Here is a 27,776-nt window from a genome sequence, read left to right as displayed (position 1 = left end):
CCAGCAAAGCTCCCGCAGTGGTGCCTCTCCCTCCACGCGGAGCACCTGAGCTGGCCCCCGCGTTATCCCTCCCCCTTCCTCCTCTGCCGTGCTTTTGAGGCCGCGGGAGCTAGTAGGAAAGCGGCGGAGGTGGAGGCGGCGGCAGGGATAACCCAGAGCCCAGCTGAGCTGAGGTGCTCCGAGCGGAGTCAGCTGGGCTCTGGGTTATCCCTGCCGCCGCCTCCACCTCCGCCGCTTTCCTACTAGCTCCCGCGGCCTCAAAAGCACGGCAGAGGAGGAAGGGGGAGGGATAACGCGGGGGCCAGCTCAGGTGCTCCGCGTGGAGGGAGAGGCACCAAAGCCATGGGCCGAGAAGCCAGCGGGACCTTTGCTGGTGAAGGAGAAGAAGCAAGAGGACTGGCGGCTTTGAAATGCAACCCCCTGGTCCCGCCGGCCGCGGATTTGATTCGGCGTAAGTGGGGGCCGAACACATGCTGAGCCGACTTTGCACAGTGAGGCGGAGTAATTCAACCCCCCCCCAAAGAACGTTTGTGTGTGTGTGTGTGTGTGTGTGTGTGTGTGTGTGTGTGTGTGTGTGAGAGAGAGAGAGAGAGAGAGAGAGAGAGAGAGAGAGAGAGAGAGAGAATTGGATCAAAATTGGTGGCCAAAGGAGTGGAGGGAGGGAGGGAAGGGAGGAAGGAAGCCCTGCCCCCTGTGAAAAAAACTGAAGATGGAGCAGTGAATGAATAAACCATAAAAGCAACAAACAGTTAATGCGTAAGTAAGCTGAGGAGCAAGTTCTCAACTAAGGAAGAAATATAAGAAAGAAATATAAAAAGCTCAATATGCCAAAACACTTATTTTAGTCTTCATTTAATTACTTGTATTGTAGTCTGATGTAACATCTTTATAAGTTAACGTTAGTTAGAAAAGATAGGGTACAAAACTTAAATAATAAAAAAATTGTACATTCATTTTGAAAAATAAATGCAAGACTTGATTAATTTCATATCTTTATTTAAAATAGTTTTGGCATGGCATATGATTTTATTGACTCAGTTGGAAATGATGTGGATGTTGTATCTGATTCTGAGGTATATATATTCTTAAGTAACATAACATATAGCATATTGTCCAAACTTGCTAGACTATTTAATTGATCTTATTACTTTAAAGGGGGAGAGTTTTTTATGTTGCATTTATATATTATATTTATTACATTTATATTCCACATTATATATTTGTATTGTTATTTTAGTGTATATTGTCAATTTCGATAGATATTATATTGATATATCAATACTGATTTTAATCATACTAAATAACAATTACTGCTATTATTTATCAGCATTACATATTTACAGTTTTTAATATTGAGTTAGTCATATTTTAGAATAATAGCGTTATTTTTTAATAGGATAATTGGCAAAATCTAATTCACATGTGATGGGTTGCATTCCAAAGGAATGTGAGAGGACAGGTTGCCTGCAAAATGCCAGGACCCAGGACCCTGTTGGTGCCATGTCTCTCTCTAGCCAGTCTAACAGTCTAAAAGCTGAGCAGAGAGCCTTTTTTTTCAGGGTGAGGGGAAAAGTATAGTGTTTGAGTGGCACTTTTCATGTCTGGCATTCATCGGGCTGAAACCTCGCTCGCAATTGGCGCTTGACGCTTGGAAGGTTGCGCAAATGTCCAGCAGACGCGACAGCAGTTCAAACTGTGGCTCTCTTAGGTGCTCAGGCATGAAACTGTGCAGCTCACACACTATACTTTTCCGCTCACACTGAAAAAAAATTAGAGGGAACATTGCCTCTCACCTGCTGATCCTTTAGATCCTGGTTCACCTACTGGCCCAGGCAGTCCTCTGGATCCTGGTTCACCTGGAAATCAAACATACAAACATACATAACCTCAAACAGGACAGTCCTCCAGAATTATATTCAGCTTTAGTCCTCCAGAATTATATTCAGCTTTGACTCAGGCCTTTGAGTGAAGTACTTGGTACATAATGAACACAGATAGGTAAAAATATGCAGACACGTATCTTCCTCCACACACATTTGTGTCCACACTCTTCACCTCCTATTTATATACACATTTATAAGCATTTCCTTTTCCTCCTAAAGATGCAAATACAGCAATTTTTAGCTCTCTTACTGGAAGCAGCAGATTGTCTCTTGCATTTCATCAAGTAAGTAGAGTGCCTGGAAACCAAAAATCTTCATACAAATCCTTTGATAAATCAGAATGCTTATCTCTGGATAAATATAAATATTCATGTAGCAGTTTCAATTTTTTTGATAATGTTATATATACCTGTAAGACCACGGGGTCCTCTCTCTCCTGGATCACCTAAAATACACATAGAAATAAAATGAAACTAAATTAATCTGTGTTATAATCCCATCATGGTCAGGAATTTTAAAAAAGACAGATTTGGTAAATTCCGGGTGGATGGGGGAAAATCAATAAAGAGAATTATAACAGAATACAGAATAACAGAGTTGGAAGAGAGTTGGAAGTCTTCTAGTCCAATCTCCTGCTCAAGCAGGAGACACTATACCATTTCAAACAAATGGTGGTCTAATCTCATTTTAAAACCTCCTATTATGGAGCACCACAACTACTGAAAGCAAACAGTTTCACTGGTTAATTGTTCTAATTGTCAGGAAATTTCTTCTTAATTCTAGGTTGCTTCTCTCCTTGATTAATTCCCATCCATTACTTCTTGTCTTGCCTTCTGGTGCTTTGGAAAATAGGTTGGCCCACTCTTCTTTGTGGCAGCCGTTCAAATATTGGAGCAATGCTATCATGTTATCCCTAGTCCTTATTTTCATTAGACTAGACATACCCAATTCTTGCAACCATTCTTCATATGTTTTAGCCTCCAACCCCTAATCATCTTTGTTACACTTGTCTTCACTCTTTCCAGAATCTCAACATCTTTTTTATATCATGGCAACCAAAATTGGATGCATTTTTCCAAGTTTGGTCTGACCGGAACATTATCAAGTGGTATTAACACTTTACCTGATCTTGATTCTATTCCTCTATTAATGCAGCCTAGGACTGCATTGGCTTTTTTGACAGATGCAGCACATCCCATCTCATATGTCAGTGATTATCCCACTAGCACTCTAAGATCCTACTTCCAGTTACTACTGTTGAGCCAAGTATCACCTATTCTATAACTGCATTTGGTTTGTCTTGCAAAGTTGTAGAACCATACTTTTCCCACTATGAATGGGAAAAGAATTTTGTTAGAATTAGATGTAAAAAGCACAGCTACCTTTGGATCCAGCTATTCCCATGGCTCCTTTTTCACCTAAATAATAGAGAGAAAAGGGTTTAAAACAGAACAATACTGGCAGTAACATTCCTCAGCTATAGTGGGCTAAAAAGAAGAGTAAAGAAAGCCTACTTTTTAGTGAATTGGGCACATTAATTCCTTCTAATTTATAGATTATACATATAGGTAGTCCTCAATTTACAACCATTTGTTTAGTGACTGTTTGAAATGATAATAGCACTGAAAACCCATGACCATTTTTCACACTTACAACAGTTGCAGCAATCCCCATGGTCACATTATCAAAATGCAGGCACTTGGCAATTGGCCATTTGTTGCAGTGTCCTGGGGTCATGTGACTTTTTGCAATCTTCTGACAACCAAAGTCAATGGGGAACCCAGATTCACTTAACAACTATGTTACTAACTTAACAGTTGTTAACAACAATTACTTAACAAATATTACTTATATTAATAATAAAATATTTTAGATGTACAGAATCCTTAGAATGTACAAAATATATTTATTACACAACTTAGTAAAGATTAGACTATGCCTAATCTATAAACTAGATGGAATTGATACTCCCAATTTACCCCAACTGCAGTGGAGAGAGATATGTTAGAGCTTTTCAATTTGTCTCTTGCTTTTTCTTAATACTCTTATTCCAATTAATAATTATAAGGACTATTGTGTACATTTAAACATTTGTGTTTTCTTGCTTGCTTGTTTCCATATGCCTCTGTCTTTTGTAATGTGCATTTTAAACTCTAAAACCATAATATGAAAAGCCTGATTTTTACTGATATAATCCATTTTGGAACTAAAGAGCAGAATAATGCACATAGACATATACACAGATTTACATACACACATATTGTGTATAGCAGCGAATAAACAACATTGAATTTGGAAAACAATGTTAGGCATTATATTTTTTTTAAATTGCTCCATGCATGTTTATAGTACAACTTTGCATCCATTGAAATCCTTATATTCTTAATTTCATTATTTGTTATTAATATTGAGTTATCACATCAATGCCCAATGCCTCCTTCAGATGAGGTTTCAAAAAAAAAGGCATGCATGTTCTAATATCATTATGCAAATGATGCAAATTAAAACTGTACATCATTTATGTCCAAACTGACACCATTTACATCATTTTCCTCATGACAACATAATGATACCTTGACTTTATGGCTTCTTCTCCACGCCTATGTTCAATACTATGTTATACATGTCCAATATATGATATGTTTTTGGATCCCACTCCTCAAACACAGAAGAATGGTTTGTGAGTTGTACCTTTAGAACCGGGGATACCTGCTTCACCTCTAAATCCTTGAATTCCTGGAGGACCTAAAGAAAGATCAGGAATAATTAGGAAGATTAGGCAAAAGATAACTGACAACATTTTTGAAAACCAGGAAATAAGTAACACGGAGATTTCAATTTAATTTTATTATGTTATGTTTATACAGATTTTACTACTTGTAAGCAAATTGGATGATGCCTACGTAGTTGTAATATCTTGATTTGCTGCATGTTTTAATATGCAATACTTGTTTTTTTCCTGATGGGCTACATTTCTTAGCTGCCCTCAAGGCATGGCATCAAGAAGGCAATAATATGTTCAGACTGAAAAGATATATTTTACCAGGAATGCTCTGGGCTATTGTATTTAATGTGGTGGAAAAAATCAATGGAGAAGAAACCTAAATTGATATTAGATCAATTTGGGAGTAAAATGTTGTGCCTGGTAATGATAGTGGTAGTATTCAAATTAATATTCTGCTCCAGAACTCTCTGTCCTAAAAAGGCACTACATCGAATAGGCTGAGCATATCTATTTACAATCCCCTATGATATCTTAATAGGAAGAGGCTCAGCATACCTGAATCTGATAGTATACTGGATGGGAAATTTAAACCGAGTCTTAGTCTTGACAAGGTGGAGAGGTTGTGGGTAGGTAGTTCTGAGGTACAGAAACTGAGGAATCGGTTCTAAACAGGATAGCATCCCCTCAGAAGAGACAGGAATGTAATTTGGGATGTTAAATATAGTATTAATACACACACACACACTGCTGCCTGGTTTACCATAATGTGCTCTATGTAGGGCTATCCTTATAACCAATCTGGAAGCAGCAGGTAATGCAAAATATAGCAGTCAGATTTCTGAATGGGACATCAGATCATACACAAATGTCCTTCTTCTGAAGCAACTGCATTGGTTATCAAGTAGATCCCAGCGTAGTTCCAAGATCCAATAAGCTCTGGCCCCAATTTCAGGCACTATAATTTCAAAGGTTCAGATTTCTAGGAAGGTGGAGCTATTCCTCCTTTGGTAGCCTTTTGGTCAAGGAAAGAAAGAGGAGCAACAAAAAGATGGACACATAAGAAGAAAGTAGGCTAGAAAGAGAGGAAAAGGTCAGTCTGATCCACTTTTGATTCTGGCACAAAGTTCTAAATGTTGCTAACATGCAACATGTTGAAGTGGAAGAAATGTGGTCTTTGAAGGAAACATTTCCTAATTCTTATCTTTTTTTTAATTTTTACTAGGTTTTTGCATCAGATTTACACTTACCTTTAGGACCTATAGAACCTTGGACACCTGGTGGACCTTGCACACCTGGTTCCCCAGCAGAACCTGCATAATAAATGCATTAGGTCACTTGATGAAGTTTGCTTTTTTTTAATCCCCTAATATGAAAATCCACAATTGTTATTTATAGCAATAATATACGTTGCAGTACTGGGAAGATGCTTCTCTTCTTCATTCCCTAAAAGGAATATTGTTTCCTTTCAGAAATGTTTATAGGGCACAGTTATAACAAATACTCAGTGGCAATGTTCCCTCTAATTTTTTTTCAGTGTGTGCGGAAAAGTATGGTGTTTGAGCGGCACATTTTCATGCCTGAGCACCTGAATTTTTTTCACAGATGTTTCACAGAGCAATTGATTTGTAGGATCCGAATTGGAATGGAGAAAAATGGTTTTGTATGTGTGTGTTTGAGTGAGCGAGGGATCCAGTAAGGGAACTGCGCCTATTTAGAAAAGGTAAATTATTGCAAACATGATCATCAGTCGAAGATAAGTATGGGGACAGGTTGGGTGGTAGAGAGAAAGTGATAAAAGAGTGGGAGAGAGAAAGAGAGGAAGAAAAAAGAGGGAAGAGAGACAGAAAGAGACGGAGAAGGAGAGAGAAAGTGACAGAAGACTCTTGGAAGGAACGACCCGGCTTGGCTCCCGCTTTCGATCTGCCACCCAACAACCGAATGAAGAAGTGAAGAGGCAGGAGAGACGAGGCAGGAGAGATGAAGCGGGAGCCAAGCCGGGTCATTCCTTCCAAGAGGCAACTTTCCCATCGAATGACTTGCTGCCCTAGACTCGAGGAGACCCTCTGCAGTCCCTCTTGTATGGCCGGGATGCCAGCGAGAGTGTTGGGCTGAAGGAAGGAGGAATACACAAGCTTGGGCTCTTCCCCTTTCCCCCCCCTCTCAAGTGGCAAATCCGAGCAGCTGCTGCTGGGAGCCTGTCCCATGCCTTCTCCCAACCCCCATACCTCTTCTCTCAACTACTTTCTGCCTTGTGGATCTAGAACTGATTGCTGTCTCCAGGCTGGATCTCCTCTCCTATTATCATGGAAGGAGTCTCACAAAACCCACTGCACGGCAGTTGGAAACTGCTGCGCGGTGTTTTGTTGCCATGTGCGCAGCTGCGCACCTGCGCAGCTTAGAGGGAACATTGCTCAGGGGGAGCCTCTTAAAAGTGGTTGGTTACAGGAACCCAAGGCACAGAAATAGCTTCTGGATGTCCTTTTTCAATTCTGTCTTAAAGTTCCTTAATTTTCAGTGCCAGGTGCAGGGACACATTTGAAAGTGACAAGAGCACTGTGGACAGATAAGGCATTGTTTGCCTGTTACAAAACAAAGTAGCAGATGGCTTTCTTTTATTGTATCGCATTACTCATTAGAAATGACGAAGGGTTGGTTGGCATCCCATTTACTTAGTATCTGACTAGAATACTGTTTTCATTTCCAGCCCTGCTTGCATTTCTGATTAGCAAATATATAAAGAACAATAGGCAATATAATATTTTTTAAAAACCCTCAGTCTTATCTCTTTTGGCCGAGAAATTCAGCCCTTGTGATTTTCATATCACTTGGACAGATGACACAGTTTTTGTAGCCTTTGTGGTAAAAGCAATGATTCTAGCTTTTTGTTTTGTTTTGGTAAGTACTAAAATTAAGAATGGAGCATTGTCATATGCACTAAAGAAATGAATTGGGATCATAGTCCTTGAAATCTAATCTGAAATTCCTATGAATATAAGTAAGAGTCGGCAAGTAGTTGCCCAAAAGTAATTTGGCTGCAATGAATCATCTTTCCCTGCACACATAGATATGCAGTAGGTGTCTAAGAAAGCCTGGAGTCAGAGGTTCAAAAATTTCAGACTTTTGCCAATGTCCAAGAAAATAGGGAATCCCTATTCCAAGGAAATACTACTGTTTTCTTATTTCTCTCCTCACTTCATTTCCAAGTAATGCAAGTTTGTACTGTTTGTAATGCAGAGGGAGGAATCTATCTTTTTGATCAAGTGCTGTTAGTCATTTAAATCTTCTCTTATGGTTTCTCTCTGTCTGAATCTGTCCGCCAGAAATAGAGGGGCATTCCTGGTAAACTTAAATGGTGGGCACCTGCAGTGCTTGCTACTTGCTTGTTACAGAGAGCCAGTTCGATTCTTACCAGCTCAAAGTTGACTCAGCCTTCCATCCTTCTGAAGTCAATAAAATGAGGACAAAGATTATTGGGGTCAATAAGCTGATTCTGTAAACCGCTTAGAGAGGGCGGTAAAGCACTGTGAAGTGGTATATAAGTGCTATTATTATATGTTTCCCTTAAGATAAAGGGAAACCATGGAAAAAATAAGTGGAGACATAGCTGCCTATGCAAAGCAAGGGCTTCACTAATGAATAGCAAAATAGCATTGCTGGGGCTTTGGAACTATAGTTGAGCTTCTTCAAGAAGAAGGATTAAATATTTCTCAAAATCTTCTGCAATGCAAACAGCTATCTCAACAGACATCATGGATGGCTAGTGTGAAAGTATTTCTGAAGACAGAATGCATGAAAGTCACAGATATAATATGTTCACAATCTTGAAAACTCTTCCAAATAATATTTTCTAGGTTATTTGTGGAAGCAGAAAAAAATCTTACCTTTGTCACCTTTCTCTCCAAATCCCGGGGAACCAGGCTCCCCACGGAGGCCTGGAGGCCCATCTCGTCCTCTTGGCCCTATGGGGCCTTCCTGGCCAGTTTCACCTGTAAAGAATCAATTATTCAGAATATAGGTCCACCACAGCCTGTGTTTCACCCAATGTTTCTTCTCCTGGACTATAATTGTTATTACAGAGAATTACATATATTGTAATGACAAAACGGTGCCCCATATAAGATCCAAAATAAAGAAATATTTTGCTTACCCATGCTGCCTTTTAGTCCCCTTGGTCCCTCTGGCCCAGGGTGACCTATTAAGCCTGGAATACATGTTATATAGAAAATGCATGTTCAAAAAATGATATGTGTCATTATTTATGCTCAGCTACAAGGAATCATAAGGAAAAAAAACAATTACCTACATCTAATTTAAATTAATTTTAAATTAAAATTTATTTGAAACTTGAAATTTTGATTTTTGCTATAAGAATCAAATGAATCACAAAAGGAATAACCCTTTGAATGACTCTGTCATTAGCTTAAAAATAAATTATAAATCTTATAATTGATGTTGGACTAAGACACTAATTTCTTACAACACACAACTATTCCTAACATTGGCATTGCTATTTTAAGACCATCACAATTTTCTGTATTTCATTTCTGACCTTCAAAATCCATATTATCTATAGAAATTTTAAAATGATACTTTAAATAACATTTTAAAATAGATTGCATTAATTTCAGTGCAGGAAAAGGCACTGTTCCAATCTGGCAATTTGCTGTTGCATATGGATTCCAGATGCTATGAAAGCATGATTTCAGAATGGATGAATATGGAAACAAAAAGTGTCTTATAAGTTCAAAATGTGACTTTTTAGTAATTTAGTAAATGCCACTTTTTTCTATTGAGGTAACTGAGTGATAACTGTTAGCTACTTTTCTCTTTAAATCAAGAATGAAGTATTGGATTCTTGGGTAATATGAATGTAAGAACACCACTAACGCTGACATTTACAGTAATTACTGGTGCAGCTCAAGAAGATGGGCTATAGGAAATTGGGATACTGTTACTAAGTTCCACCTACCTGGTATGCCTGGGTCTCCTATAGAAACAAACAAACAAAAAGTGATAATAAGTAACATAATTTTCCAACAGCAATTTTCTGGTCTTTTGAGTTCCACATTATGTCAGTTACACTTGCAACTGCAAGGCAAAGGAGATTTAAATACTTTCACACACAATAGAAATGATAAACTTGAATTAACTCTGTGCTTGTGCTATTCAACAGATACCTAGTTTCAAGGTTCTCAACAAATCAAAATCCCCTTTGTACCATGGAAAGCAGATAAAACGAATAATGCTTTTCCTGGAATGTTCCTGCTTAGCCATCTTGACTTCTTAAAAAAATGTAAATGTCTTTTTCATCTAGATTTTTCAAGGTACAGCATTAAACTCTTCATATAAAATCAGCACTGTTTCACCTGACAGGCACTATGCTCAACTTTTCATTTTTACCAACTATTATTTAGTATCCATTGTTGAATAAGTTGGGTTTTAGATTGCTGATTTTTAAGAATATGTGGCTAATTATATTTTCCTAATCTTGCAATTCCTGATAGCCATTGATATTCTATTGTGGATACATATAAATACATATATGCCAGAGGTGGGTTGGGAATTTTTTTACTCCTGGTTCAGGAGTGCTCCTGCGTGCGCAGACATGTCCGGTCAGGTGGGCAGAATTTCCTGTCGTCCAATCTAGGCCAAACCGGCAGCAACCCACCTCTGATTTATGCCTAATGAAAAGTTATGTCTATATTGCTTTCACAGGGCTAAGCGTCTAGAAAAAATTGAACTTACCTTTTGGTCCTTGGATCCCAATATCCCCTAGGGAAGAAAATGGGAGAAAAGCATAAATATTATAGAGGGATTATATCCAGACTTTCCTTATTTTGTTTACCTTTCTTTAATTCCTACTATACTTAGAATATGTTCGAGAAGCTGGTGAAAGGCAGAAATATCATTGGCTCTATATCAATTAGTCTCAGGTGGTTTATTTTTCAAGACATTGCTCCATATATTTCATAGTAAAAAACACAAATTCCAAGGGTTCACTTAATTTTATATAAAATGCATGCCTAAACTAGAAATTCAAATGTGTCTGACTATTAGTGTTTTTTCCTAGAGAAACACAAAGTATGCATCTTCCCATGGAATCATGCTAATTTTTTTAATGCTAAAGACAGAACTAAAAGCCCCCTTTCAACCATATACTGTTTAGAATACAAATGAACAATAAAAGATACTCTTATTCAAATATTGAAACAAATCTAGTAAATTGCTACCTTTTGGTCCTGGTTCTCCTCGGAACTGACCTACATGGGTATATGGAATGACAGTCAGATGCTTGTACAAAGGATGCAAAACTATTTCTGGTTTATTACTGATATGGCAAGATAAGTGAATGGAAATATGTGTGGCTTAGAAAGTATATTATATAAAATATGCGTAGAAGGTATTGCTAGACCTCTAACATTGTGTATCACTCACTTAGTATGACACTATCCAGCATGAATTTCTCCAAAATGTTTAAGAAAACATTTTAAAAATGGCATAGGCTATTCTGGCACCTTGAAAGGAAGCATGCTACAGAAATACAAGATGCAAGTCCTTTCAGCTACATCTCCAATTACCTGTGTTAAACTAGGACAGACTAATGAACACTAGTGCTTGGTAGCTAACCAGTGATCTGATTGATGACCCTGTTGACCTTTTACAAAGGACTGAAAACCTAGATGTACTCCAATACATGGAGGTTAGAAACTTAAATGGCCCGTGAAATAAGATGTTATTGTGTTGTTTATTGTTTGTTCTTAACCATTGCAGGATTGTTTTGTTGATATTGTTTTATGAATTAGTTTTTGATGTGTTAATCACCCAGATATGTATTTGTGAGATGTACAATCATATAAATTGATTTAATTTTAAAGAGTGACTGTGGAATCTGTATTCTGTTCCTTTTCATAATTTCATGTCCTAATCAATTTGATTTTTGTATGTTTCTCACCTTGTTTCATCTCCACACTTATTAACGATTTCAGATAATTCCGTAGTTCATGTTCATTCATATTGCTGAGTGTGCCTCCCTGGCTGACTAACTTTTCTGAGTGAGTGCCAATTCCTTGTCGGGACTCAATCGGTGATTCAAGGCTCTCCACTCGCGATTTCAACTTCCGTACTTCCTCCACTGAAATTTTAAAGTAAAATAGAGAATTAAGTTGTCCTTATACCTTGTAGTTTCGTGCAAAATTTTCAAGAAGTAATTATTGCACAGAAAATAACTGTGAATTGAAAGAAAATTCTAGGCAGTTCTTTCAGTGAGCCTCTTTCAAAAATGGAAACAATTGTTTTTGTTCAAAATCTGGTTTACACATTACACAAAATTATGATGAGCTTGCTTTGCTCTGATTTTGGATTAGCATGCTGTATAAATGCAGCCCCTGTTGTATACAGTACAATCATGGATCTTAATACTATGGGTAACCCAGACCATTATAAAATGTTTAACAAAATATGGTTAAAATAAATTGACAATACTTATTTTCTAGGACCAATCATTTGAAGAGATCTTGAACTTTTTGCATCTCCCATTCAATGATAATATCTTACCCAAAGCAATAAGTCCAAAAAGAAGACCAAGAAGGAGCAGCCAGGCCAGTAGCAAACCCAGGAGCCACATCCACCAGTTGCAACATGAACTACAGGGGCACCAGGCTGGACAACCCCCGGCCCCTCCACACCCATTATCACCTCTGCCTCCTGTAGAGAAGGATAATAAAAAAAAAACAAATTAGTCCCTGGAAAGTGAGATTGCAAAAGCCGATGGTTGTGGGGAAGGGGCAAAAGTCATACCTTTGAGTCTTATTCAGAATCTAAACTCAATATTACAATAATTAGCATTAAATAAGTATTCACTTCATATTTAAAGAACCTGCACTGAGAACCAATCTTCAGTTTTTGAGAAACATTGGGCTTTAATTAATACAAACAGCAAACACACACACACACACACACACACAAATATATGCAAATACATATACAGAGATACACCATACATAAGACTGTATTACTGACTTTAGTTTCTAAAAACTCTTTAAAGAAATCTTTGTAACTTGTAGCATGAAGTAATATTCTATTATTGATCAGCTATGGCACATAAGTATTACACTCTCAAAGGTGTATTTTTTCTTTTAAGTTTAATAGCAGATCAGTTACGAGACATCTGGATAGCTTGTGCTTCAAATATAGACATCAAAATGATAAATGGTCTGCTGTGTCACAACTGTTCAACACAACCTGGTCCAGTCAGAAAATTTCCCCAGAAGATTATGATTGTACAATTATAATCACCCAAGTATAGAATATTCCTAAAGGTCATTTATTTCATTATTTCATTTAATTGGCACAGAATAAAGTAAATGTGCTTTGGATTTTCTAAATCCTGAATATGTGGTGTAAAGATTCACATAAAAAAATAATGTTAGCATTTGTCTATAGAAAAAATATCCCCCACATTGAATAGCCTCCAATTTTAAATAAATATATTTCCATAAAAATCTATGAATCTAGTATTATCCGTCAATGGTTTCTGCACTATATCAATCAAGAACTAATGAATATGGGTATTCACCTGCAACAGCGGTTTTGTCTTTTGCGGAAACAGATTTAAGGCCACCTGTAACAACAAAAAGAATGTAAGGGTAACACTCTTCTGTGTTATTTGTTATAAACAGAGTTTAATGCACAGTAGTAGTTGTTAATCCAAATAAGGACGTGGGACAATATTACAGTGTGGCTTCAGTGGGCATAGAATAAGGACATGACTTTGAAGAATTACTGCAAACCATACTGTAATTATAAATTAAGATTTGTTTTTCAAAACTCTCAAAAAGTGGAGTAGAAATACTGCATAGTAGGAAACGAATTTCATTCAATATTTTGGGAAGGGGATTATTTGCTCTGAAGTATTTTTCTCATCTAAAAGGGAGAAACATTTTCTGTATCCTAATAGTTCCATATGCACAATATTTTTCTGCCTAATATTCAGGCGAATAGATGAGTGAATGCAGATTGGCCTCTTTTACTATATTAAACAGTTGGCCAGGAATTCTTGATGCATATCTGGTGATAGTCATGTGCACTTCTGCTGAATTGTATGGGTAAATGGACACCAGCTTGACCTCTCCCTGTTGATGATCCATAGCTTTTCCAAGGATGGTTCAGTGATCTCTTTGAAGTTGCTCAGCTACTTTATTGTTCTCTTTCCCTTCTTCTATTATTTTCAACTTTGTCAAGAATAATTGTTTTTTCTAGTTCATCATCCATTTGCATCACATGTCCAAAGTATACTAGTTTTTGTGTTCTGATTATCACTTCAAGGAATTAGTTGGGTTTTTTATCAGCTAGTATTAATTGATTCATTTTATAGTTCATATTAATCTTAACAAATATCTCCAAATTCATAATTCCATGGTGTCTATTTGGCTTCTCATTCTTTCTCTTTGTCCAGCTTTCACAGCTTTGTCACTAGCATAACCATTGTTTTAATTAGCCGGATCATTGTTATCATACAATGTTTGTGTGAGACGTATTTTTATTCTTCTCTTAATTAGTCAAATCAAGACAGAGAATCAATGACGTACCATTTGTTTCTGATTTCAGATAGGAATCTCCAGCATAATAAGAGCTAGCCTTTTCGCCTTTTTGTAAGGTGTCTTCTGCATAATAACCTGTGGTGGGCCCAAATAAATCATATTTAGGGTAAATATGAAATGGCTTAATACCAGTTTATCTCCAAATTTAAAACAAAAACAAAGAGAATATCTAAGTCTGATTGATTTTTTAGCCAAGAAATGTTAGAATGTGTGGAGGATGAGAGCCTTACGCTTTGTGTAAGTGTACAGTATTTGTTAAGCCCTTTCAAAATCTTGATGTACTCCTAAATTAAGCGAATATTTTTACTTCAGGGCCAAATCCCCTTCCTCCAAAACCTATTCAACACTAAACCTCTTTGTAAAAAGGATATTAAAAAATTAAACCCTGTGGGATATCATAAAACTTGTCCAACAGTATAGTCTGGATTATAGTCTAATACACAGGTTGAAAAATATATCCATCCCTGGATTGGACTATGCTGAGAATTGGAGTCTTAATGAGTTCATTTCACTGATATCATTGTGGTATTGAAATATTCATCCAGTATTGATTAAACAAGGAAAAGGAGTGGTGTGGTGGCCTAGAGATGGAGCTCTCACCTCACAATCAGGAGGCTGTGAGTTCAATCTTAGGTAGAGGCAGATATTCCTCTCTCTGGGCACAATGAGAATGTATCTGCTGTACAAACCTCTACATTGGTGAAGGAAGGGCATCCAGCAAATAAACACTCTGCTAGCACATACTCTACTCAATTCTTATGACTTTAGGGAGTAAATGTGGCATCCTGGGGCCAGTCTAAAAAGTAATTAGGTAGCAACTACAGAACTGAATGCAGCTGCTGTTATCTACTATATAAGCATAGTTGTTAAAGTGGTACAGTAATATGAGATATTAACCTGAAGGTTTATTTCCACAAACACTTCAGTATACAATAACCCCGGATTTTTTAAAAATTCATTGGAGCTTTCAGCCCGTGAGAAACTAGTCATAGTGAAGTTCAGGCTCAATAGATTAAATTTCCTGTGAGTTGTTTGGGATTGTGCTCCACTTCCTCCCTTTCTCCAGTCATATCCCAGCCAGTATTCTTTCACAAACATTCACAACAGTCTTTCTGGAATATTGCCATTTCCTTGCTCATTCATCCGCCTAAGTAAGTTTGATGTTTCTTCTCCTCTGTGAATATGTTTTGCTGATTGGCAGAAAAAAGCAACAGCCAGTCAAAATCATCTCACTTGAACAATATAAAACCTAGTCAGATTTCTTTTTTTCTCTTTAGATCTATTAAGCTACAATAATTTACCTCACTTTATAGCTATACCAAAAGGGGATTTGATGGCTCAGCAGTTAAAGACGCTGAGCTTGTCGGCTGGAAAGCCAACTGCCTGGGTTCAAGTTCCAAGTGCCGTGTGATGGGGTGAGCTCCCATTACTTGCCCCAGCTACTGTTCACCTTGCAATTCGAAAGCATGTAAATGCAAGTAGATATTCATGCCAGCCACATGACCACAGAAGTGTCTTTTGACATTGCTGGCTCCTTGGCTAAGAAACAGAGATGTCAGGAACAACTGGACAGGGGAAAACCTTACCTGTATTGGTATACCAAAACTAGCGTTTGCTTTTATGTTTCTATAATTATACTTTGCATCTTACTACCTTTCTGCTTTGTCTTCTTCTTGTTATCCTTTCAATGAACACTTTTTAAAAAATGACATGCATTTCTTTATAGCATTACAATATTATGTTCTCCAACATTATCATCTTTCCCCAAAAATAAGATAGGGTCTTTTGCTGAAAATAAGACAGCATCTTATTTTCTTTTGACCCCCAAAATAAGCACTTGGCCTTATTTTCAGGGAGGTCTTATTATTTTTGAGGAGCAGGAGGTGGTGAGCGTGGTCACCTCATGGCTAATGCTGTGTTGCAATATTTTTGGGGAGAGCTTATTTTCAGGGGAGGGCTTATTTTAGCGCATGTGCTCAAAAGTCCAATTGGACTTATTATCTGGGGAGGTATTATTTTTGGGGAAACAGGGTACAGATATGTCAGAAACACTGACTTGAAAATGAATGGTTGCTATTGTTTGTGATTCAGTGTATCACAAAAACAGAAAATATTTACTTCATGGAAATGAATTGTGCCATTTTCTCTGACATTATCAGATGATATAAAACAAGGTTGGAGGGAAACAGATCCCATATAAGTAGTGTACCCTCTGAACTTATATGAAATCAATATGTGGTCTCAAGAATGGGAACAAAACTGACCTCCACTGAGCCCAGTGCCTGATGCACTAAAAACTTTTCCACTGTCCTTGGACATGATCAATAGTTCCATTTCTTTCTTGGGAGTTACATTATCTTTTTCTATGAGCACAAATTTGCAGTCTTTGCGTAGGATGTCATCACTCTGAGAGTTTGTGGACGCAGCAACTAAATGTCAGAAAAGACAGGAGAAAACAATCATGTATATATTGGATATTGCAGTTATCCTCCTTTGGTGATACTGCTTTCAAAGACTGATTGATAATTATGTGCCATCAAGTTGGTGTTTGACCACATAGATTTTCTCCAAAATATTGATGATTATTCTGAACTTGTTAATTATTAATTTAAAATATCCACTTGGATATAAACTATAATAATTAGGTGTTACTCTGGGTTTAGTAATAGCAGTATAACTGCAGGTAACACTTAGCTCACTTTTTTGTGATCCTTGCATGGTAAGTAAGAAACACACATTTCCCTTTGTAATGCAGCTGAGAAATCTAACAGAACAGAAACTAGCTTTCTGCTTGATTTATGCAGCAAGAAAACATAGAAAGAGGGTTTATAGACTTGCCATTAGGCAGCATGATATCAATTAAAGAAAAATTGCTGTAAAATAAAGTAAATTTTCCATGTTTTGCTTTTATTTCCATTTTCTAAAGGCAGTAGCTTCCTCTAGTGGACATCTCATTTACAGTGTCTCCTGTAAGTTTATTTTGTTGGTAACATAAGCCTTGCTGGGTCAGATCAAAGCCTTTGCTAATCTGCATTTTGTTTCTCACAGCGGCCCAACAGATTCACTGGAAAGAGGTGAAGACATACCCTTTCTTCTACTGTTCGCTCCCCTCAACAAGTATTTGCAGACAAGCTACCCAAACTCTGAGAGAATGTTGAATCTTCAACATTAAAAGGCTTTAGTTGACTAATCCACCAGTCCCAGTTTAAAGTCATCTATGTCAACTCTTTTACGGCATCCATTGGAACCAGTGGTGGGTTCTGGATCCTGTTGCAACCGGTATGGTGCAACGGGGCTGGGTGTCCACCACATGAACGTGCGCACCACGCACACGTGTACTTATCGCCCATGATGCTCTGTGATGCCTCCGCAACGCTCCAGCTGCTCGGCTGAGCATTGCGCAGGTGCTGTCTATTCCGTGCATGTGCCCGCCCTGAAAACTTCAAATACCGGTAAGGAGCATGGGCGGGCAGGCGGGCGGGCAGGCTGGTGGGCTCTCTGGAGCACCATACCAGAATGGTACCTGGTGCTCCCGGCGGTCATAATCCACCACTGGTTGGAACCCTGACAACCCAATTGAATAGCTATCCCCATCTCTTGTGTAGTCAATTCCCTATGTTAAATATATGAATTTCTCCACTAAATAGGGGATCTCAGACAGAGGTAGGGCTAATACAGCACTGTGATTTTTTTTGTAATGATAACACTAAGTTCTCAAATCACATCAAGAAAAAATGGTTTATAAATTTCTGTAGCTGGACTTACTCAAATTATAAATCAAATTGAAATATTGCCCATTATTTTAAGATTTAACATTTAATGTAAACCTATATAAAACTCAGATAGCTTAAGAAATGTGCAGTGCTATCAGAAGATATGTTTTCAAGCAGGTATTACATCTGGGCTTTTTTAGATGCTACATTAGCCAAACCATATCAAGTCCTCTCCCCAAGATAATGTTTAGGAGGAATTGGAACCTTCTTAAGGGAAAAAAGCTAGTATGATGTTGTTGCTTTACTATGAAGGTTGCAAAATTTGTTAGTTTCACATACTTGTTTGTACCTACAACAATACAGTGAAGTAGAAACTAAATACATTCCTTACACTTTCTTCTAGGCTTCCTTTCTACAGATCAATCACAGGGCATCCCTAATTTTGAGCAAAATCCTCCCTTTCCCACCATGCCTTGTTGGTCATAGCAGCAAAACTAATTCAGGCCTATTTCATATTTGGATGAAGCCTTGCCTGAAACAACAACTTTTCTAATATCAGTAAATCTGAAGATTTACACATACAGAGAAAAAAAAGTTTTTAAAATAAGTAATACATTTGATTAAAACCCACAAGCACCAGCACAGAAAAGGAAAATTGAAAATCCATCCAGGGAAAGTCTATGGAGATTCTCAATCATCCATGTCCCAAAGGTGGTTTTCCAAAAATTAACCAGACTTTCTTGGGTTTCTTTTTCTTTGAAAAAGTTTATCTTCTCATCCAAGAAGCCTCTTCAGTTCTTTTTCAGTTCAGAACTGAAGAAACTTCTTAGATGAGAAGCGAAACAGCAAAATAAACCAAGAAAGTGCAGTTGCCTTTTTGGCAAAGTACCTTTGAGACATCCAGGAAAAGGAGACTGGCAGATGCTGCTTTGCTGGATCGCAGGCAAGGCAGTAAGGCAGAAGCACAAGTCCTTCTCCCCATCATGTACTCCATAGATAGCACAGAAAGGGGCATTGTTGGTTCTGCAGAGTCTCCTTTGCTGTTCCATGTGAAAGAGATGAAGACTCACCAGTTGTAGATGATGTGGACACACCTGTACTAGTCACACCAGAGCTTTGCACTGCATTTTTCTTTGTTCCATATGCTGTTGAAAATGAAAAAGAGTGAGGGATAAAGACACAATTCTAGATTTCCAGAAGCCCAAGGAAAAGATCTAACTATGTATGTATTTCCCCAGCTTTTGGGGCACTAATATCATGGAATGGAACAGCATCCTTTAAAAAGTTGAAGTAGTGATTATTATCTGTATCTCGATACACAACTATTCTTTATCCAGCTATAAGTGACTTACTGAGAGAAAAAGTGATTCAGGACCTCACAGAGATTAGTAGATATGCAAGCTGGCAAAACAATAGAATTACTTGAGATATATTATGGAGATCTACATGAATTGCAATATTTTGAAATAAGCAAAAGGAAATAATTTTTCAATATTCTTCCATCATTTCTAAGGCAAATGAATCTTAGCAAAAATGCTTTGAATTCCACATATTTTCATCAAGTGTTGTTACCTGTGGAAGCTGTGGTTGTGGTACTTGTGACTCCAAGTGTGTTTGGAGCCAGGTTATTTTGAACACCATATGCTGCAAATAAAATATTTGAGGGTCAGATTTAAAATTTATGTATAATCATAGTCAGCAATTTTTTGTATGGATGGTCTTAAATTAATCATCTACAATTAATGCAGTTATAACATATAAACAGACCTGCTTACTTATGTTGTCTTTTTCCTCTCATGCTGGAACCAACTTTTATCATAAGGAAATATTCTGGCAATTATCTTTAAAATGCCAAGATTAAAGATGGAAAGAAATTGCTTTCTTAGTGCCATGACAACATTTCTGGCAGTGATAATTTGTACAATTATCGGAATAAAATTAATGGAAAAGATATATTAGTTGTTTAACAGCTGACCTTTGTTTTTGTTTATATTTTTATTATGGCTTTTTTATAGGTTATTAAATGTATAAATATATATAGCAAATATCTGCATCTGTGTTTACTGGGGCATTGATTTAACCTTTTTATACCTACTGCCCACTTTTGTATCTCTGTTAGTAGTAAAATTTTCTAACCGCCCACTGATTCCACAGTAATGGTGATTTTATGAAAACCTAATGAAAATTTTTAAATAATGCTATGAAATTTTTTTTTAAAGTCAATTAAATTTTAAAAAAGGAAAGTGCTTCAGTATCGGACAAAACCCTATCGCCCACCATGAAAGTTGGATTGCCCACTAGTGGGCGGTAGGGACCAGGTTGACTACCACTGATTTAAAAAGCTTGCCTCTATGTATCCAAATGTTCAACCTAAATGTTGGAGATGTGGTTTCTGTGATGCTACATATTTTCATATATGGTGGACATGTCGTAATGTCAAGGCATTTTGGATAAAAATATGGTGGATCCTACAAAACATCCTCAAAAGAAGGATAAAATTCATCCCCCAGTTGTTCTTACTGGGTATATGTATTGACTTTACAGCAGCAGAGACTAATTTGGTTCTGTACTTAATAACGGCAGCAAGACTCTTGGTGGCGCAGTATTGGAAGAAGAAAGATTTACCTACAATTCAAGAATGGACTTTGAAAGTTATGAACTTAGCCGAAATGGCCAAAATTTCAGCATATCTCAAAGAACATTCAAACGAGAGATATAAACGAGACTGGAAAAAATGGATTGATTACATAAAAAGTAAATATGGGACTAAGAAACTCCAGATAGCTTATGCTTAGTATCAGTAACAATTTAAATTGTTTAAAATTTGGGTAACAGTAAGGAGCTGAGTTCAATGTAGAGATATTTTAGACTGTGATTGTCCAAAAGTTATACCACGTTTGGTCTTTGGGAAGTCGGGGGGAGGGAAGGGAGGTGGGGATTTAGGGGGAGGGGGGAGGGGGGAAATACAATATGTGTTAAATTCCATGATTGCATTTGTATACTGTGGCTTTTCAATGTTAGTGCGAAAATAGAACAAACCGAATATACTGGAAGATAATAGAAATATACCGAAGGAAAGAGTCGAGTGAAAGAAGAAGGAGGGTGGAGAGGGTGAGAGAGAGGAGGAGGAGAAGGGAGGGAGGGAATGGATTAGAGGGAGTGACAGGGTTAGGGTTAGAAAGAAGGGGAGGGGAAGTAGGTGTAGAGGGGTGTGTGAGAAGGAAGAATGAAAGTTGGAGGGGGTTGAAAGAGGGTGTATGGTGGGCCAAGGTGGTATATTGGGTTTGTATTGTAGAGGGCATTTTCTATATAAGTGAAGGCCGTGTTTATTACTCAATGTTATATGCCCTGATCAAGCACAGTAAATATGTGATTGTATAGAATGAAAACATAATAAAATATATATATAAAAAAAAAAAAAACAGGAAATTTTGTTTTGGATATGCCTCCTCTCTTGTGCCATTAACACAGATTACAAATCAATAACAAATGCGCGAATGCTTCCTTTTCCTGAAACAGGGAAGAATGGAGAAAACAAACCTGTGGAAGAATTGCTAAGACCACCATTCAGAGTGGATGAAGTTGGGGCCAAGTTGTTTGGAACGCCAAATACTGCAAAAGAAAATAATAGAAATAAAAGGTGTTGAAAATGTTGAAAACATGAGTTCACCACAACCCAAAGTTCTGGAACTGGTGTTTGAATGGAAAGAAAAATGGCTGTGTCACATCTCAGATGTGTGACCCAGTCATTCTTTTTCTTGTAGTTATTCAACCACCAGTACTGAAACTTTGGTTTATGGTGGACTCATGTCTACGTTTTCAACCCTCAGATGGGTCTCCATTAAAAAAGACACAGCGCCTAAAGAAAGCATGGAAAATATTTGATAAAAAAATTCTCATCAGGTCCATTTTTCCCAGGTACGGTTCCTTTTTTTAAAATGACAACCCTTTTTACACACATTTCTAGTCAGCTTTCCTTACTTTCCAAAGTCCTGGCAGCTCTATTTTAATCAAAATAGTGAGCCACTAATTAATCAAAGCTTTCAAATAGCATCCATAAAATTCAAGATGGGCTCTCATTATATCATTCTGATAGTTTATTTAATTGAAGGGACTTGGAAGGCACTGATTCTTCCTTCCTCTACTCTACTGATTCTTACCAGATGGGAAGAAATTATTAGAGATAGCGGATCAAGTAAAAACTGGCCCTGTACTATGAAAGACTTTACAGGTGATAACCAGCATCTTTAATTTCACCCAAAAGTCAACTAGTAACTTGTGCAGCTTATGGAATAATGGTGTCACATTGCAACTCATGCCACCACATTCTGGACAAGCTTTAGTTTTTGAGTTGCTTTCAAAGCAGCCCCGTGTGGATTGAGGTATAAGTGATCATCAAGGGAGCTTCCCTACTGGATAGTAGAACAGTAAATGCATGAATCAATATGTCTATGGTGATTCTCCATCATCCAAGTCATGGTTGTCCAAAAGATACTTTTTCAATTCAGACTGCAGAAGTCAGAACTTCAGTCAAAACCGAAGAAGCTTCTTGGATAAGAAGCAAATCATCTTCAAGAAAAAACAAAGTCCAGTTGCCTTTTGAAAAAGCACTTTGGAAATGAATCAATATGAAATCCCTTTCAGGCACAGCTACTCTCTATTCCTTGAGCAGGAGTAGTGAATCCCAAAAGATTCCAGATTGCCCATCAGTCTTGAATAGAGATGTACAATCCCATCCTAGTCTAGTAATGAAAGGTCACCAGGATAATGGGGGGAAATACCCACAGCCACTTGGTCTTGCTAAGATTGAGCTTCAGTCTGTTTCTCGTCATCCAGACTCACAAATTTTTTAACTATGAGGACCGGGCATCAACGGCATCATTTGGCAACCAGCATTGCAGAGACTTTGATAAATGAATGCATACCTGATCCAGTAGAATGGGCTGCAGTGTTGATCAAAGATGAACTTTGGGTCATGTTGTTATGGTAGCCACCAAGAGATGACCCTGCAGGCAGGGTGGAGGACCACATGTATGGTGGGAGGGCAGCATTCAAGATTGTTGTGTCATAAGTCCCTGACACTGCAGAAAAATTTAAGAACATTATCCCAAACTGGATTTTAATATTATATAATTATATACAATATATAATGAAGCTTTTTTATGTTACTTTCATATAAACCAGATAAGATAACATGAATTTTGTAAATATTCTAGTCTCATGGAAGTAAAGTTGGGTTTTAATGAACAAGGAAAAAAAACTATTGAACCTTTTGAATTTTGCTATTGGAAAAACAGGTGTATCTGTTTGTGTGTCTGACCATCAATTCAGAGATGATCACTCAAGACATACATCACCAGGCTCGTATTATCATATTTTGGACACATTATGTAAGGATCTAGCTTGTTGGAGAAATCAATAATGCTTGGAAAAGTGAAAGAGAAAAAGAAGATGACCAGGAGCAAGGTGGATGAAGTAAATAAAAAGGCAGATTTTCTTTATTTCTAATATGCAAAGTTTTGCCAAACATTGAATTATAACTTTTAAAATGTGAAGAATTAAAATATATGTGCAGTATGCAGGGTGTTCTTGCTTAAAACCTTTAAATACACTTTGCAAAATAGAAAATAGAAAATATTTTTATATTTTGTATTTTGACTTGTCTATTTTGTCCATTTTGAGGAGGGTGATTGTCCTATCATCCATCCATCCATCCATCCATCCACCCGCCCGCCCACCCACCCACCTGCCTACCTACCTACCTACCTCCTACCTACCTACCCCCTATCTATCTATCTATCTATCTATCTATCTATCTATCTATCATCTATCTATCTATCTATCTATCTATCTATCTATCTATCTATCTATCTATCTATTTATCTATTTATCTATTCAAAAATTTTACTACCGGTTCTGTGGGTGTGGCTTGGTGGGCATGGCAGGTGAAGGATACTGTAAAATCTCCATTCCTCCCCACTCCGGGGGCAGGTTACTGCAAAATCCACATTTCCTCCCAATCAGCTGGGACTCGGGAGGCAGAAAATAGAGTAGATACTATTATGTCATTTCCTTCAGTAGTGGAATGCCTTGATCAGTGAAGACTTTTTCTGTAATACTGTTATGGCTTGTAAATGAGATATAGGTAGGGGTAAAGAACAGAATACTAAAGTGGGAAGGACATAATAGCAGTCTTTCAATACTTTAAAACAGCCACAAAAAGAGGCTATAGATTTAATTTCCATAGCTCCCAAGGGCAGAACAAGAACCAAAGAGTGGGAGCTTTACAGAGGAAGATCCAATCTTGAAATAAGAAAAAAAATCCTGATGGTGAGAACTATTAAGCAGCAGGAAACCTTTTTTAGTAGCATGGCTCCATCATTGGAGGTTTTTAAGCAAAATTTAGATAGCCAAGAGGGTTAGGGTTAGAACTAGATGGCTTCCAAGGTCCCTTCCAATATGATCAATCTATTATTCCTCAATGATCAAAATAATATATTTGTAGTATCTTCCTTCCATCCAGGGTCTGGATGGGAGCGAACAAGCTTGCACTCAATCTCGTCAAGACTGAGTGGCTATTGATGCTCCCTCCCAAGGATGGTCCAGTTATTCCATCTCTTAGCCTGGGGGGTGAAATTATATGCCCCCTCAGAGAGGGTTCGCAATCTGGGAGTCCTCCTGGATCCGCAGCTGACGTTAGAACATCATTTGTCAGCTGTGACCAGGGGGGCCTTTGCCCAGGTTCGCCTGGTGCACCAGTTGCGACCCTATCTGGACCGGGAGGCCCTTCGGATGGTCACTCACGCCCTTGTCACCTCAAGACTGGATTACTGTAATGCGCTCTACATGGGGCTGCCCCTGAAGAGTGCTCAAAGTCTACAGTTGGTCCAGAATGCAGCTGTGCGAGCAATAATGGGTGTACCGAGATACACCCATGTTATACCTATCCTCCGTGAGCTGCACTGGCTCCCCATTGGTCTCCGGACATGCTTCAAGGTGCTAGTCGTTACTATTAAAGCCCTACATGGTTTAGGACCTGGCTACCTGAGAGACTGCCTCCTGCCATTTACCTCCCAAAGACCGATAAGATCACACAGATTGGGCCTCCTCCAGGTGCCATCGGCGGGTCAATGTCGGCTGGTGACCCCCTGGGAGAGGGCCTTCTCTGTTGCTGCCCCGGCCCTATGGAATAATCTCCCTGTAGAGATCCGGACCCTCACTACTCTTCCGGCCTTCTGTAAAGCTACTAAGACCTGGCTGTTCCGGCAGGCCTGGGGCTGTTGATCACTATCTAGCCCCATTTAAATGCTATATATGTTGTGTAATTTTAAATAATTGTATTTCTATTTTTAATTTTTTTATATTCCCTTGTTGTCTGTAAGCCGCCCAGAGTCCCTTGGGAGTGGGCGGCATACAAATGCTAATAAACTTGCAAACTTATTGTTTTAATAGAACCCTGTAGCTTCCCCAGCAATTCAAGTTTCTCAATGGACTTTATTTCATTAGATTCAGCACAAGTACCTGATTGGGAGCTTTCTGTCACCATTTTGGTTTCAACAACAGCTTTCTTTGGAATAGGGAGTGTGCCTGAATGGGAACGAGTAGGACTAGCACTCGCTGATCGACTTCCCCGTAAAAGTCGCTTGACATCATCCAATTCTGTCCCTAAAGGAGAAAAAAGATACTGGGAACTTAACCATATCAACTGTGTTCAGATATAAACTGCGTCTGAAAGGACAATGAATTGCTTAATCAAATTAACTAATCACCATACTAAGCGCGAGGTTTTATATTTTGATCAATAGATGGATCTGAAACCAATGATAGAAGTTTTGATGGATGTCTGAAGTTGAACATTAAGCGAAAAGGAACTTGATTCTGTGTTAACTGGCATTTCAATATTAGTATTCTTTTCTCAGCATGATCATGCCATATATAATTCAGTAGCCACTATAATTATTCTAGCTATCTATTTCTATTCCCCATTTCTGGGCAACTGCTTACTCTGATGATTAAAAGTATTATATGACATACTGGGTGGGGAATTGTAGTTGAAGAAAAAGATTACTGATGAAAATTGTGAATTGTTTACCAAAGATGCAACTACCTTTGTTCAAATTAGGAACATAGACAACAGCGATAGTACTTACACCTGGTTGATGGAGAAGCACTCTGCAACCGCACTCGGATTTCACTCTCTGTGCAAGACAAAGGGAAATAAAAAGCTTATTTTAAAGTAGAAAGTGTATTGGTTATCTGATATCCTACAGCTGCAGTGTTTAGTGCTGAATTTTAAGACATTCCACAAAGCTATAGATGAACATGATCTAGTTCATTGTATTTAGTTCTATCTGATTTCTTTTTTTTTATTTCTTCTTGCTACTCATCTATTACTTGAAATTGTTGGTCCCCATTCTGATAAGGATTCAAAAGTCAGTTTTATCAACGTCCATCTTTCAGTTCTTTTATTGGTGACTAGATCTGTCAGTTCACAGAAAAAAAGTAAAAAAGAAAGCAAAGAACACTCTGTTTTATGTATATTATGGGATACATTGATTAGATATTGGGAAATAGTTCAGTTGCTGAAACTCCTGTATCAACAGTGATTTTTCCTTACTATATCATCTGAAAGAGTTGCTAGAAAACATGTGCTTGGAATTATTTTCACTTTTAGACAGAAAAAGGCTTACTTTTTCTATTATTTAATTTTTTCTAATAATCAAAAGTATGTTTGTGTGTGTGTGTGTGTGTGTGTGTATTATATATATATTGGCTAAGAAGTCTGCCTAGTATGTAATATAGCCCAGGTTCAAATCCCAGTAAGGGTATGGCTAGCTGATGAGAGCTAAATAGCTTGAAATAGATCTATACTAGTCTCCCTTTATTTATTTATCAGCACAAATACAACAAAATGTAACAAAACGGCAACAGTAAAAATTTGGGTTTCTGCCTGGATGGTCTCTTGTGACGAGCCGAAGGACAGAGAATGGAAGTAGTAATCTTCCTCCCATATTTGGGCATACCGGGGGTTGTAAAAGAAACTATATATATATATATATATATATATATATATATATATATATATATATATATATATATATATATATATATATACACACACACACACACACACACACACACACACACATATATATATATATATATATATACACACACACATATATATATATATATACACATATATATATATATACACATATATACATACACACATACATACATATACACACACATACATACATATACATATACATATACACATACATACATACATATCTACATACACACACACACACGCACACATACATATATACATACATACATAATATATATGTGTGTAAAAAGTTAGTGTAGATGTTTTCTTTAAGCAAGAATTAACCAATTGAGCTATCTCTGAAAATGCTATCATCTTCACTATGTTGTGGATAATGTTGAACCTTTCTGCTTTTGAGCATATGATAATCGTGCTACAGTTGTCATATATAAAAACAAATTCCATAACTTTTTTTAGCTGAATGTAATCCTAAAAGAAAAGCCCCTGGTTTCAATTGTACATTAGCTTTTAAAAATTCTGAACTACTGTATGTACCCAAACTTTTGTAGCTTTTTTACACAGCCACCATACATGTCAAAATGTCTCTTCATATTGTTCATATTTCCAGCATAAATTCAAAATATATTTATTAATTCTAGACAATTTTTCTTTGACAAATACCAACAGTTTCTTTGAATTTTTTGGAGCAATAACTTGCATTTCCAAATATCAATCCAAATTTTAAATGGAATAAATATTTAAGGATAGTTTGGGACAAGGCAAATGGTTTGTGGCCCAGCA

The 27,776-nt window shown here is 37.5% G+C and overlaps 1 protein-coding gene across 1 annotated transcript in view; it reads right to left on the bottom strand.

Moving 5' to 3' along the window:
• The window catches only part of COL17A1 (collagen type XVII alpha 1 chain), a 68,146-nt gene that overhangs the window by 30,934 nt on the left and 9,436 nt on the right, over nucleotides 1-27,776 (bottom strand). Inside the window, exons 7-27 of the mRNA XM_032225439.1 lie at nucleotides 26,071-26,118; nucleotides 25,442-25,585; nucleotides 22,846-23,001; nucleotides 21,461-21,532; nucleotides 19,493-19,564; nucleotides 18,991-19,065; nucleotides 16,472-16,636; nucleotides 14,196-14,282; nucleotides 13,184-13,228; nucleotides 12,163-12,312; nucleotides 11,561-11,740; nucleotides 10,839-10,868; nucleotides 10,354-10,380; nucleotides 9,578-9,595; nucleotides 8,756-8,809; nucleotides 8,490-8,594; nucleotides 5,856-5,918; nucleotides 4,575-4,628; nucleotides 3,266-3,301; nucleotides 2,293-2,328; nucleotides 1,794-1,856 (exon numbers count right to left, since the gene is read on the bottom strand). Coding sequence (XP_032081330.1) covers nucleotides 1,794-1,856; nucleotides 2,293-2,328; nucleotides 3,266-3,301; nucleotides 4,575-4,628; nucleotides 5,856-5,918; nucleotides 8,490-8,594; nucleotides 8,756-8,809; nucleotides 9,578-9,595; nucleotides 10,354-10,380; nucleotides 10,839-10,868; nucleotides 11,561-11,740; nucleotides 12,163-12,312; nucleotides 13,184-13,228; nucleotides 14,196-14,282; nucleotides 16,472-16,636; nucleotides 18,991-19,065; nucleotides 19,493-19,564; nucleotides 21,461-21,532; nucleotides 22,846-23,001; nucleotides 25,442-25,585; nucleotides 26,071-26,118 — 1,680 coding nt within the window. The remainder of the gene's footprint in view (nucleotides 1-1,793; nucleotides 1,857-2,292; nucleotides 2,329-3,265; nucleotides 3,302-4,574; nucleotides 4,629-5,855; nucleotides 5,919-8,489; nucleotides 8,595-8,755; nucleotides 8,810-9,577; nucleotides 9,596-10,353; nucleotides 10,381-10,838; nucleotides 10,869-11,560; nucleotides 11,741-12,162; nucleotides 12,313-13,183; nucleotides 13,229-14,195; nucleotides 14,283-16,471; nucleotides 16,637-18,990; nucleotides 19,066-19,492; nucleotides 19,565-21,460; nucleotides 21,533-22,845; nucleotides 23,002-25,441; nucleotides 25,586-26,070; nucleotides 26,119-27,776) is intronic.

This window comes from Thamnophis elegans, chromosome 10, assembly GCF_009769535.1.
Source record: "Thamnophis elegans isolate rThaEle1 chromosome 10, rThaEle1.pri, whole genome shotgun sequence".
Lineage (NCBI taxonomy): Eukaryota > Metazoa > Chordata > Lepidosauria > Squamata > Colubridae > Thamnophis > Thamnophis elegans.
The sequence above is the reverse complement of the archived record's forward strand: the minus strand, read 5'-3'. Positions and strand labels throughout refer to the sequence as shown.